The sequence below is a fragment of the Aquarana catesbeiana genome, linkage group LG10 (assembly GCF_042186555.1).
Source record: "Aquarana catesbeiana isolate 2022-GZ linkage group LG10, ASM4218655v1, whole genome shotgun sequence".
NCBI lineage: Eukaryota > Metazoa > Chordata > Amphibia > Anura > Ranidae > Aquarana > Aquarana catesbeiana.
This window is the reverse complement of record NC_133333.1, coordinates 2,028,531-2,042,665: the sequence shown is the minus strand read 5'-3', so window position 1 is coordinate 2,042,665 and position 14,135 is coordinate 2,028,531. Positions and strand designations below refer to the sequence as shown.

The following is a 14,135-nucleotide window of genomic DNA, read 5'->3' as shown; positions in this document are numbered from 1 at the left end:
GACTGGGTACTATACAGGCGGAGGAGCAGGAGACTGGGAACTATACAGACAGAGGAGCAGGAGACTGGGTACTATACAGGCGGAGGAGCAGGAGACTGGGAACTATACAGTTGGTCAGTTTATTATAACAGTGAGAGAATAACAACAAAAATATCCAGAAAAACGCATTTCAAAAAAGTTATAAATTGATTTGCATTTTAATGAGTGAAATAAGTATTTGATCCCCAATCAATCAGCAAGATTTCTGGCTCCCAGGTGTCTTCTATACAGGTAATGAGCTGAGATTAGGAGCACTCTCTCTTATAGGGAGTGCCCCTAATCTCAGTTTGTTACCTGTATAAAAGTCACCTGTCCACAGAAGCAATCAATCAGATTCCAATCTCTCCACCATGGCCAAGACCAAAGAGCTGTCCAAGGATGTCGGGGAGAAGATTGTAGACCTACACAAGGCTGGAATGGGCTACAAGACCATCGCCAAGCAACTTGGTGAGAGGGTGACAACAGTTGGTGGAATTTATTCACAAATGGAAGAAACAAAATAACGATCGATCTCCTTCGGTCTGGGGCTCCATACAAGATCTCACCTCGTGGAGGTTCAATGATCATGAGAACGGTGAGGAATCAGCCCAGAACTACACAGGAGAATCTTGTCAATGATCTCAGCTGGGACCATATGTCACCAAGAAAAAAATCGGTAACACACTACACCGTGAAGGACTGAAATCCTGCAGCCCCCGCAAGGTCCCCCTGCTCAGGAAATCACATGTACAGGTCCGTCTGAAGATTACTAATGAACATCGAATGATTCAGAGGAGAACTGGGGGAAAGTGTTGTGGTCAGAGGAGACCAAAATGGAGATCTTTGGCATCAACTCAACTCGTCGTATTTGTAGGAGGAGAAATGCTGCCTATGACCCCAAGAACACCATCCCCCACCGCCATACATGGAGGTCCTATGACCCCAAGAACACCATCCCCCACCGTCATACATGGAGGTCCTATGACCCCAAGAACACCATCCCCCACCGTCATACATGGAGGTCCTATGACCCCAAGAACACAATCCCCTACCGTCATACATGGAGGTCCCATGACCCCAAGAACACCATCCCCCACCGTCATACATGGAGGTCCTATGATCCCAAGAACACCATCCCCCACCGTCATACATGGAGGTCCTATGACCAGGAACACCATCCCCCACCGTCATACATGGAGGTCCTATGACCCCAAGAACACCATCCCCCACCGTCATACATGGAGGTCCTATGACCCCAAGAACACCATCCCCCACCGTCATACATGGAGGTTCTATGACCCCAAGAACACCATCCCCCACCGTCATACATGGAGGTCCTATGACCCCAAGAACACCATCCCCCACCGTCATACATGGAGGTCCTATGACCCCAAGAACACCATCCCCCACCGTCATACATGGAGGTCCTATGACCCCAAGAACACCATCCCCCACCGTCATACATGGAGGACCTATGACCCCAAGAACACCATCCCCCACCATCATACATGGAGGTTCTATGACCCCAAGAACACCATCCCCCACCGTCATACATGGAGGTCCTATGACCCCAAGAACACCATCCCCCACCGTCACACATGGAGGTTCTATGACCCCAAGAACACCAATCCCCACCGTCATACATGGAGGTTCTATGACCCCAAGAACACCAATCCCCACCGTCACACATGGAGGTTCTATGACCCCAAGAACACCAATCCCCACCGTCATACATGGAGGTTCTATGACCCCAAGAACACCAATCCCCACCATCATACATGGAGGTTCTATGACCCCAAGAACACCAATCCCCACCGTCATATATGGAGGTGGAAACATTACGTTTTGGGGGCGTTTTTCTACTAAGGGTACAGGACAACTTCATCGCATCAAAGGGACGATGGATGGGGCCATGTACCATCAAATCTTGGGTGAGAACCTCCTTCCCTCAGCCAGGACATTGAAAATGGGTCATGGATGGGTCTTCCAGCATGACAATGACCCAAAACACACGGCCAAGGCAACAAAGAAGTGGCTCAAGAAGAAGCACATGAAGGTCCTGGAGTGGCCTAGCCAGTTTCCAGACCTTCATCCCATAGAAAATATGTGGAGGGAGCTGAAGGTTGGAGTTACCAAACATCAGCCTGGAAACCTTAATGTCTTGGAGAAGATCTGCAAAGAGGACAAAATCCCTCCTGAGATGTGTGCAAACCTGGAGGCCAACTCCAAGAAACGTCTGACCTCTGTGATCGCCAACAAGGGTTTCTCCACCAACTACTAAGTCATGTTTTGTGAAGGGTTCACATACTTATTTCACTCATTAAAATGCAAATCAGTTTATAACTTTTTATGAAATGCGTTTTTCTGGATATTTTTGTTGTTATTCTGTCTCTCTCACTGTTATAATAAACCGACCAATAAAATTATAGACTGATTGTTTCTTTGTCACAAAATCAGAAGCCGATCAAATACTTTTCCCCTCACTGTATATTGTGGTATGTCTCACTAATATAAAATGTATTTATCTATAATATTTAGTTAAAAATTGTATTTCTTTCTTGTCCATTGAGGGTCACACACAGGAATTGGGGTACAGTCGGGTTATTCTGCTGCCTGCAGGTATTGGGCGCTGGCAAACAGAAGAGTCTGGTACTGCAAGCCTCCAGTACAGCCCCTCCCTTACCCAGCATGCCTCAGTTCTTTGCTGGTGACCTGGGAGGATGGAAGTCTTTCTCTGGCTCTGTCCATTTTTGTGCTATGGCCTTTTATTGTTCTAATTTTGTATTCCTCTTCCATCACCTTCATTCTAGATTCCTCGCTATGTCTCTGCTTATCAGCTCTCCCAGTCAGTGTTCCCTCAGCCTGGCTTTGCAGGCCGTACCTGGAACTCACTGGACTTGATGTTGGGGGGTTTAGCCTGGAATGTGACCTTTGCACACTGGGATCTGCATTGTGGCGTTTTCCAGGTCTGAGTAGATCCAGAGCTGTGGAACAGTCCCGAGTTCCTCAGGCCACAGCTACCTTTCTAGCTGCAACATTGGGCACCTTTTGACATTTGGCTGGTAAGGGTTAATGCTGAGGGGCATCATCTGTTGCGTAGAGTGTCACGCTTCACATTGTTTCTCGCTATTCAGCACAGAGAATGCCCCATCCCTCTACTGCTCCTGCTTCATGGAACTCTGGTCTCCAGTAGCCACATGCAGTGGTCTGGTCACTTCTGGCTGCCTGACCCTCATCAGCACTGGCTACTCTGGGTTTTGTATGTAACTGAGGCCTTGCCTTGCACTTTGAACCCAGTGGCATTGCCGCTGCACATGTCTGCACACAGGAGGTAGTCCCGCTGCTAAGGTTGACCCCAGCCCATAGTCTGCAGTGTTTCTGGGGCCTGAGCCAAAATCTAGATCCTGGTACCCCTATTGTTATAGAGTGTTCTTCATTGGAGTCTTCCGCAGCTCTGTGAGGGAGGGCAGAGTGTCCTGCCTTGTCCTCAGAGGCCTCTACATCCACATTTGTTAACCAATGCATTCAGCTCCTCATAAACAGTGACTGCAGAGGGTCTCAACACTCTTCACTGCCTTTCCCTGCAGAACCCATCTCTAATCCTCCAAAGGCCTTGGATCAATCTGGACCACTGGTCCTTGTGACCATTTGTGGCTTAGATTCAAAGTCCCACTAGACTGTGACTAAAAAGACAGTTGTTACCATCACCTCAGAGTTACAGGGGGTCATGTCATTGATGCAGTGCATGCTACTCTACTTTGGAAGATCCACCTGTTCTCTCCAGCCTTGGAGCCTTAAAGCTCCAACTGGACCGGTTTGGGCCTTGCCCTGTTCTAAGGTGCAGTCGCCTCCTCTTTTCCTTTTGTATTCGGGCAACTCAGTGTGCTGGAGAACTTGCAGCCCTGGGACTACCGCCTGATCCCTCAGAACAAATAGTCCCTCCATTGCAGGGGACCCCACTTTGCTTAAGTTTCATACTCCGGACACCATCTAGGAAAGCCTCAAACAGGTTTCTTTGAAACCCAAGGGTTCCTTGACAAATGAGCCATTTCTGCCTCTCGGATAAATAATCACTAACAACAATGATCATTTTGGCTCTGTGTAAGGGGGGGGGGGGTCCCCCCAATGGCCACAAATGCAAGGAGCATTCTTCCCACTGACCATCATACTGATGTACTCTGAGATCGGAATTTTTTTTTTAATTTTTTTTTTTTAAGGGTTCCTTTGTGGACATTGAGAAGGGCTGATCAGGGGGATGCAGTGTCTTCACCTCTGGGAAGAAGTTGGTGTCCCTTCTGTGACTAGGATTGTCTAAACCTTGCTCTGGACGATGCTGAGAATATTTGCTTGGCTTGAATGGTCCTTCTAAAGGACTGTGCCTTGGATTCTGACTCAACAGGTAGTGTCTTCCCCCGAAAGGAGAGGTTTGTTCACCTGAGTACCAGCGATAGGATTGGTTAACAGAACCCTGTAGGACCTCAGGGATTGGTGCTCCCCCTTCTCCTGGGGAAGGTCCTTCAGATTCTGCCCCTTATTTGGGTGAATTTTGTTGGGCTCTCAGCTGCCCTTCGCTCCAAAACTGTTAATGTATCAGTGGATTTGGGGAACTGGGAGTTTCCAAGTCACATGGCTTTGTAAGAGTTGGACAGACTCTACAGCATTCTTCTGAAGGCCCTGGTGTGACCTGAGGGTGTCAGAGATAATGTTTTAGTGCTCATTGTTAGTCTCCCTTGGTGTTCCCCATTTCATTCGTTTGGGGGTGAGGCCTTATTGTTCCTGTATACCCCCGTGGCGGTGTCTTCCTTGCACTTTCTTCCCCTGTCACATTGACCCTGAAGTTCTCTAATGCACTCAAGAGTCTCCTCGTGCCCTTTGGGGCAATCGATGTGTAGCAGTACTGAACGTTCCCTGGTGCACCTTGCTCAGCAAAATTTGGTTGTCTGGTTGGGCAACTTCCTTTTAGTCACTGAGTTATTTTCCTCAGGGTTGGGGGTTCTATCCTTTGACCCTCCCCAGGCTGACGGGCCTCACATGTTTTTCCTACCTGGTTCCCTATGGGAATCTTCCTCCTTATGGGGGTTCTCCCAGTGTTGAAGTTGGCTATGTCAGATTGTTCTTCCCCGTTGTGTAATTATTACTCTTCCACCTCTTCGGTGGGTTCTGATTTGATCAGATTTTGCTGACTCAGTTTCAGTTTTTCCTCCGGCTGTGGCCTCCTCCATCTTGGTCTGGAGCATCGGGTGTATCCTCCATGCTCTCACCTTGGTTGTGTTAGAAGGTTCCCCCTGTCTGGCATGGAGCCTAACCTCATCCATTTATTCTTCAGATGTGGGTGTTGGACCCTCAGGTGGCTCCTGGGTTGCAGGCGGACCCCTGTCCGCTTACGGAGGCCTGTTACTGGATTTTTGCTGTGTTGCCCACCCCTCAGTGGTACTGCTTGTGGACATCCTGAATGCATTTGAATTCCTGTGTCCATTGATGGATGAAAAGGAAAATGGGATTTTAGTGATTAAAGTCTATGTAACCGATCACCTTGTAAAAGATTCATTCAGTATACAATAGAAATGAAAAGGGGGGGGGGAGGGGGTGTATGAATATAAAAACATTATAAATACCTCCCCCCCCCCTTTTTTACAAGTGTTTACATTCCCTCTGTTCTCAGCTTCATAAGAGCTAGGGGAGGAGAAACATCAGCACACTGATCTTTTTTTCACTGAATGGCTGTGCAGGGATGGGTGGGCATGTCAGGACAAGTCAGATCATTTGAGGGGGGCAGGCTGAGTTCTCGGCACAATTGGAGAATTGACCACAGTGTGTTCTCCTGCTTAGTGTGGTCAGTCTTTCTTTTCCAATAATTTTTATTGAAATTTCGAAAAAGATGACATGTTTCCAATACTGTCAGACATAGAAAAGGAAGTATGCCAACATATAATAACAATACAACAAAGTTCAAGTAATATTATAGGTGTAACCCATGAATATATTTTGATAAGGTCGGTGTTTAATAGGAAAGCAGAGGGACTGGCAGGATCACCGGGGATTTCACACAAAGGAAGCAATACAAAGAGAACAGGAGACTTCTCCATACCAGTACATGGGACAGCAAATACATATTGGGGGGGGGGGGGGGGGGGGACTTCTCCATACCAGTACATGGGACAGCAAATACATATGGGGGGGGGGGACTTCTCCATACCAGTACATGGGACAGCAGACACATATCGGGGGGGGAGGGGGAGGACACTTCTCCATACCAGTACATGGGACAGCAAATACATATTGGGGGGGGGGACGACTTCTCCATACCAGTACATGGGACAGCAAATACATATTGGGGGGGGGGGGACTTCTCCATACCAGTACATGGGACAGCAAATACATATGGGGGGGGGGGGGGACTTCTCCATACCAGTACATGGGACAGCAGACACATATCGGGGGGAGGGGGAGGACACTTCTCCATACCAGTACATGGGACAGCAGACACATATCGGGGGGGGGGGGGGACTTCTCCACACCAGTACATGGGACAGCAGACACATATCGGGGGGGGGGGGGGGATTCTCCATACCAGTACATGGGACAGCAGACACATATCGAGGGGGGGGGAGACTTCTCCATACCAGTACATGGGACAGCAGACACATATCGGGGGGGGGGGAGACTTCTCCATACCAGTACATGGGACAGCAGACACATATCGGGGGGGGGGGAGACTTCTCCATACCAGTACATGGGACAGCAGACACATATCGGGGGGGGGGAGACTTCTCCATACCAGTACATGGGACAGCAGACACATATCGGGGGGGGGGGGAGGGGAGGGGACTTCTCCATACCAGTACATGGGACAGCAGACACATATCGGGGGGGGGGGGAATTCTCCATACCAGTACATGGGACAGCAGACACATATCGGGGGGGGGAGACTTCTCCATACCAGTACATGGGACAGCAGACACATATCGGGGGGGGGGGAGGGGAGGGGACTTCTCCATACCAGTACATGGGACAGCAGACACATATCGGGGGGGGGGGGGGGGGGGAATTCTCCATACCAGTACATGGGACAGCAGACACATATCGGGGGGGGGAGACTTCTCCATACCAGTACATGGGACAGCAGACACATATCGGGGGGGGGGGGGGGGAGGGGAGGGGACTTCTCCATACCAGTACATGGGACAGCAGACACATATCGGGGGGGGGGGGGGGGGGAATTCTCCATACCAGTACATGGGACAGCAGACATATCGGGGGGGGGGGGGAGGGGACTTCTCCATACCAGTACATGGGACAGCAGACACATATCAGGGGGGGGGGACTTCTATATACCAGTACAAGGGACAGAAGACACATATTGGGGGGGGGGAGACTTCTCCATACCAGTACATGGGACAGCAGACACATATCGGGGACGGGGGACTTCTCCATACCAGTACATGGGACAGCAGACACATATCGGTGGGGGGGGGGGGACTTCTCCATACCAGTACATGGGACAGCAGACACATATTGGGGGGAGGGGGAGGAGACTTCTCCATACCAGTACATGGGACAGCAGACACATATCGGGGGGGAGGGGGAGGAGACTTCTCCATACCAGTACATGGGACAGCAGACACATATCGGGGGGGAGGGGGAGGAGACTTCTCCATACCAGTACATGGGACAGCAGACACATATCGGGGGGGGGGAGAAATAGACTTCCTCATACCAGTACATGGGACGGGGGGAGGGGGAGGAGACTTCCACATACCAGTACATGGGACGGGGGGAGGGGGAGGAGACTTCCACATACCAGTACATGGGACGGGGGGAGGAGACTTCCTCATACCAGTACATGGGGGGGGGGGAGACTTCCACATACCAGTACATGGGACAGCAGACACATATCGGGGGGAGGGGGAGGAGACTTCTCCATACTAGTACATGGGACAGCAGACACATATCGGGGGGGGGGGGGGGGAGAGACTTCCTCATACCAGTTCATGGGATGGGGGGAGGGGGAGGAGACTTCCACATACCAGTACATGGGACGGGGGGGAGGGGGAGGAGACTTCCACATACCAGTACATGGGACGGGGGGAGGGGGAGGAGACTTCCACATACCAGTACATGGGACGGGGGGGAGGGGGAGGAGACTTCTCCATACCAGTACATGGGACAACAGACATATCAGGGGGGAGGGGGAGGAGACTTCCACATACCAGTACATGGGACAGCAGACACATATCGGGGGGGGGGGGGGAGGAGACTTCTCCATACTAGTACATGGGACAGCAGACACATATCGGGGGGGAGGAGGAGGAGACTTCCTCATACCAGTACATGGGACAGCAAACATATCAGGGGGGAGGAGGAGGAGACTTCTCCATACCAGTACATGGGGCAGCAGACACATATCGGGGGGGGAGGGGGAGGAGACTTCTCCATACCAGTACATGGGACAGCAGACACATATAGGGGTGGGGGGAGAGACTTCCTCATACCAGTACATGGGACGGGGGGAGGGGGAGGAGACTTCCACATACCAGTGCATGGGATGGGGGGAGGGGGAGGAGACTTCAACATACCAGTACATGGGACAGCAGACACATATCGGGGGGGAGGAGGAGGAGACTTCTCAATACCAGTACATGGGACAGCAGACACATATCGGGGGGGGGGGGAGGAGACTTCCTCATACCAGTACATGGGACAGGGGGAGGGGGAGGAGACTTCCACATACCAGTACACGGGACGGGGGGGAGGGGGAGGAGACTTCTCCATATCAGTACATGGGACAACAGACACATATTGGGGGGGAGGGGGAGGAGACTTCCTCATACCAGTACATGGGACAGCAGACATATCAGGGGGGAGGGGGAGGAGACTTCTCCATACCAGTACATGGGACAGCAGACATATCAGGGGGGAGGAGGAGGACACTTCTCCATACCAGTACATGGGACAGCAGACATATCGGGGGGGAGGGGGAGGAGACTTCTCCATACCAGTACATGGGACAGCAGACACATATCGGGGGGGAGGGGGAGGGGGAGGAGACTTCTCCATACCAGTACATGGGACAGCAGACATATCAGGGGGGAGGAGGAGGAGACTTCCTCATACCAGTACATGGGACGGGGGGAGGGGGAGGAGACTTCCACATACCAGTACACGGGACGGGGGGGAGGGGGAGGAGACTTCTCCATACCAGTACATGGGACAACAGACACATATTGGGGGGGAGGGGGAGGAGACTTCCTCATACCAGTACATGGGACAGCAGACATATCAGGGGGGAGGGGGAGGAGACTTCTCCATACCAGTACATGGGACAGCAGACATATCAGGGGGGAGGAGGAGGACACTTCTCCATACCAGTACATGGGACAGCAGACACATATCGGGGGGGAGGGGGAGGAGACTTCTCCATACCAGTACATGGGACAGCAGACACATATCGGGGGGGAGGGGGAGGAGACTTCTCCATACCAGTACATGGGACGGGGGGAGGAGGAGGAGACTTCCACATACCAGTACATGGGACGGGGGGAGGGGGAGGAGACTTCCACATACCAGTACATGGGACGGGGGGAGGGGGAGGAGACTTCCACATACCAGTACATGGGACGGGGGGAGGGGGAGGAGACTTCCTCATACCAGTACATGGGGGGGAGGAGACTTCCTCATACCAGTACATGGGGGGGAGGAGACTTCCACATACCAGTACATGGGACAGCAGACACATATCGGGGGGGAGGAGGAGGAGACTTCTCCATACCAGTACATGGGACAGCAGACACATATCGGGGGGGGAGAAGAATTCCTCATACCAGTACATGGGACGGGGGGGAGGGGGAGGAGACTTCCACATACCAGTACATGGGACGGGGGGGAGGGGGAGGAGACTTCCACATACCAGTACATGGGACGGGGGGGAGGAGACTTCCACATACCAGTACATGGGACGGGGGGGGAGGGGGAGGAGATTTCCTCATACCAGTACATGGGACAACAGACACATATCGGGGGGGAGGGGGAGGAGACTTCCTCATACCAGTACATGGGACAGCAGACATATCAGGGGGGAGGGGGAGGAGACTTCTCCATACCAGTACATGGGACAGCAGACATATCAGGGGGGAGGAGGAGGACACTTCTCCATACCAGTACATGGGACAGCAGACATATCGGGGGGGAGGGGGAGGAGACTTCTCCATACCAGTACATGGGACAGCAGACACATATCGGGGGGGAGGGGGAGGAGACTTCTCCATACCAGTACATGGGACAGCAGACACATATCGGGGGGGGAGGGGGAGGAGACTTCTCCATACCAGTACATGGGACAGCAGACACATATCGGGGGGGGGGGGAAGAGACTTCCTCATACCAATACATGGGACGGGGGGAGGGGGAGGAGGAGGAGACTTCCACATACCAGTACATGGGACGGGGGGAGGGGGAGGAGACTTCCACATACCAGTACATGGGACGGGGGAGGGGGAGGAGACTTCCTCATACCAGTACATGGGGGGGAGGAGACTTCCTCATACCAGTACATGGGGGGGAGGAGACTTCCACATACCAGTACATGGGACGGGGGGGAGGGGGAGGAGACTTCCACATACCAGTACATGGGAGGAGGAGGAGACTTCCACATACCAGTACATGGGAGGGGGAGGAGACTTCCACATACCAGTACATGGGACAGCAGACACATATCGGGGGGGAGGAGGAGGAGACTTCTCCATACCAGTACATGGGACAGCAGACACATATCGGGGGGTAGGGGGAGGAGAATTCCTCATACCAGTACATGGGACGGGGGGGAGGGGGAGGAGACTTCCACATACCAGTACATGGGACGGGGGGAGGAGACTTCCACATACCAGTACATGGGACGGGGGGGGGAGGGGGAGGAGACTTCCACATACCAGTACATGGGACGGGGGGGAGGGGGAGGAGATTTCCTCATACCAGTACATGGGACAGCAGACACATATCGGGGGGGGAGGACATGTTGGGGTAACCAATTCTTCAATGTAAAATCCATTTCTTGCAGACTATTGCAGGACACGCGTCCCATGTTTTGGTTCATGTCCTTGTTACTACTTTACAACAAAACTGAGGCATGCTGGGTAAAGGAGGGGCTCGTTTTTCAGTCGGCTGGTGTGCGGTCCTCCTCTAGGGGGCAGTATAGCCTGACTGTAGCTGATTTCTTGTGTCCCTCCAATGAACTCCAGCAGATGGATTATGTGATGTTCCAGGAGTCGGGTACTTGGTGTCTGTGCTCGGGGGACACGGGTGAAGTGTATAGATGGATTTATGGCTTACAGATGGATTTATGGTTTTTTTTTTAGGATTCATACTGGTGACCGGCCTTACAAGTGCCCGCAGCCCGGCTGTGAGAAGGCGTTTACCCAGCTCTCCAATCTGCAGGTTAGTGGCCCTCTAATTCTGCTTTCTCCATTGATAACAATACCTACCTTGTATGTGACTGTAACGGGGGGCTAAAATAACAGAATGTGCCCCTCCGTTCTGTAGCTGACTAGTTGTGTATAAGGGAGGGGGTCGGCCATATTGTTATCTTCTGTGGACCCGCCCTCCCACAATATACTGCAGAGGGGCGGCCCCTCCTGTAATGTGACATACCTGTACGTTTAGGGCCCCGCCGACACCCACTGTGATTGTACATAGCGGGAGGCTGTCAGCAGGTTCCAGCCAATGATTCACGGCCAGGACCTGCTGATCAGTTGTACCCAATCACAGCCCTGTGTTGACAATCAACATGAAGCTCTGTACAGAGATAGCAAAGCAGTGATAAGAAACAGAGACATTTAGTACAAATTCCGCACATATTACACATTGCTAGGCCACAAATTTAACCCCTTGATTACCCTAGATGGTAACCCCTTCCCAGCCAGTGTCATTAGTACAGTGACAGTGTTTAGTATTATCACTGTATTAGTGTCACTAGTGATGTCAGTGGCAGTTAGTCAGTTAGTGTCAGATTGTCTGCTGCACTATCACAGTCCCATTATAAGTCATTAATTGCCGCCATTACTAGTTAAAAAAAATTCCAGTATATATACCATGGGTGCTCACCCTGTGGCCCTCCAGCTGTTGTAGAACTACAAATCCCATCATGCCTCTGCCATTGGGAGTCATGCTTGGAACTATCAGCCTTGCAATGCATTATGGGACTTGTGGTATCACAGCAGCTGGAGGGCCGCAGGTTGAGCCCCCCATGATATATCCCATAGTTTGTAAGCGCTGTAACTTTCGCACACACTGATCAATATATAAGCTTATTGGGATTTTTTTTTTTTTACCAAAAATATGTAGAAGAATACATATTGGCCTTAAAACATCCTTTCTTCTGTTCGGCAGTCTCACCAGCGACAGCACAATAAAGACAAGCCGTACAAGTGTCCTAACTGTTACCGGGCGTACACGGACTCCGCCTCACTTCAGATCCACCTCTCGGCCCACGCGGTGAAACACGCCAAGGCCTACTGCTGCAGTATGTGCGGGAGAGCATACACCTCTGTAAGTACCTAGCTCAGCTTTCATACTATCCCTGCCTGTATCCTCACACCGCATGCTGAGGGGGGTATCTGGGGGCCCCACTAACCATACATTGCTGAGATGGCAGATCTTTCCCCGTGTGGATCACTCCATCCCTTTTCTCTCCTTGCAGGAGACCTATTTGATGAAGCATATGTCCAAGCACACAGTGGTCGAGCACCTGGTCAATCATCATTCTCCTCAGAGGACCGACTCTCCTGGCATTCCTGTTAGAATTTCCCTCATATAAAGCATGGGGAGGAATCCCAGCCCAGGAGCCGGTGACCAAATGCCGACGGCGGCCTGGGCTGCAGCCCGCTTTATCCTCTTTCTGTGGAAGCAGCTACCTTGTTGGGATGGATCTGGGGCCTGGACTAGCTCCCCCTTTCTTCACCTTTCTCTGGAGCACCTGTCATGCACTTGGGTTCTCTGACAACCAATAGTGTTGTCAGGGACCGCCTCTTGTGGCAGCTGCCTGAGGACCTTCTACATTTCCCTTCTCTATGAGTACACATGGATTTTATCTCTTCTCGGTTGCCCTTGGGATTACAAACCTTATTTGGCCAAACTGTTGTGTCAAACACGTGTTTAACTGGACTTTACCTTGGAGTATAAAAAACAAAAAGAAAACAAAAAAAATAAAAAAAAAAAGAGCTTTTGATTGGCTGCCACTTGGAATGATCCTGGATTGGCTGAATTTTGATGTTAGTGAGATTCTGATTGGCTGCTCTAACTGTACATTGATTTGCCCAAATTATTTTGGTGGCGTGCGAAGTCCCCAGCCTAGCACTTTGAATCTCTCGCATTTTATATTGGTTCGTGTTTAACTTTTTTATTCTCCATTTTTTTTACACATGAGAAAACAATAAAACCCTATTTATTGGCCAAGAATTTGGTGCTGCTAAAACAAAGCAAAACAAGCCGTGAACACATTAGAACTGCGTTTGCTGATTTTTAATCAAAATGCTGCAGAATTCAGCACCCATCCTGGGAAGGAGACGGAGCGGCTGCCTAGATGAGGAGAAGTCGGGGGTTTCCCTGCTTGGCTGCGAGCGGAGTGTCAGGAGGAGGCACAGTTCCTCTACTTGTCTGGGGGGTGGCTTGTTGGCCTAGATGAGGGTAGGATTCTTCTGTGGGTGTAGTGTTGGCCCAGATGAGGAGGTAGGGTTTCTATCCCTGGCTGCAGGCACAGTGCTGGCCTAGAGTAGTAGGCGGGGTTCCTTTCCCTGGCTGCGGGCACAGTATTGGTCTAGATAAAGAGGTAAGGTCTATCACTATCTGGCTTTGGGGGAGGGGAGTTTTGACCCCAGGGAGTAGGGATCCTCTCCCTGTCTGTGAACAGTTTTGGTGTAGATGAGGAGGTGGTATTCCTCTCCCTGGCTGTAGACAAAGTGTTGGCCTAGATGAGAAGGTATAGTTTCCCTGCTTGTCAGGAGGAGGCACAGTTCTTTTACATGTCTGGGGGTGGCATGTCAGCCTAGATGAGGAGGGTAGGATTCTTCTGTGGGTGGAGTGTTTGCCCAGATGAGAAGGCGGGGTTTCTATCCCTGGCTGTGGGC

General features: G+C 51.4%; 1 protein-coding gene across 4 annotated transcripts in view; it reads left to right on the top strand.

Moving 5' to 3' along the window:
• ZNF362 (zinc finger protein 362) overlaps positions 1–13,514 on the top strand; it is a 48,815-nt gene extending 35,301 nt beyond the window's left edge. For all 4 annotated transcript variants that reach the window (XM_073601449.1, XM_073601447.1, XM_073601448.1 and 1 more), the window contains exons 6-8: positions 11,370–11,448; positions 12,400–12,558; positions 12,710–13,514. In XM_073601449.1, the coding sequence (XP_073457550.1) occupies positions 11,370–11,448; positions 12,400–12,558; positions 12,710–12,826 (355 nt within the window). In that variant the 3' untranslated portion in view covers positions 12,827–13,514. The remainder of the gene's footprint in view (positions 1–11,369; positions 11,449–12,399; positions 12,559–12,709) is intronic.
• The last annotated feature ends 621 nt before the right edge of the window (positions 13,515–14,135 follow it).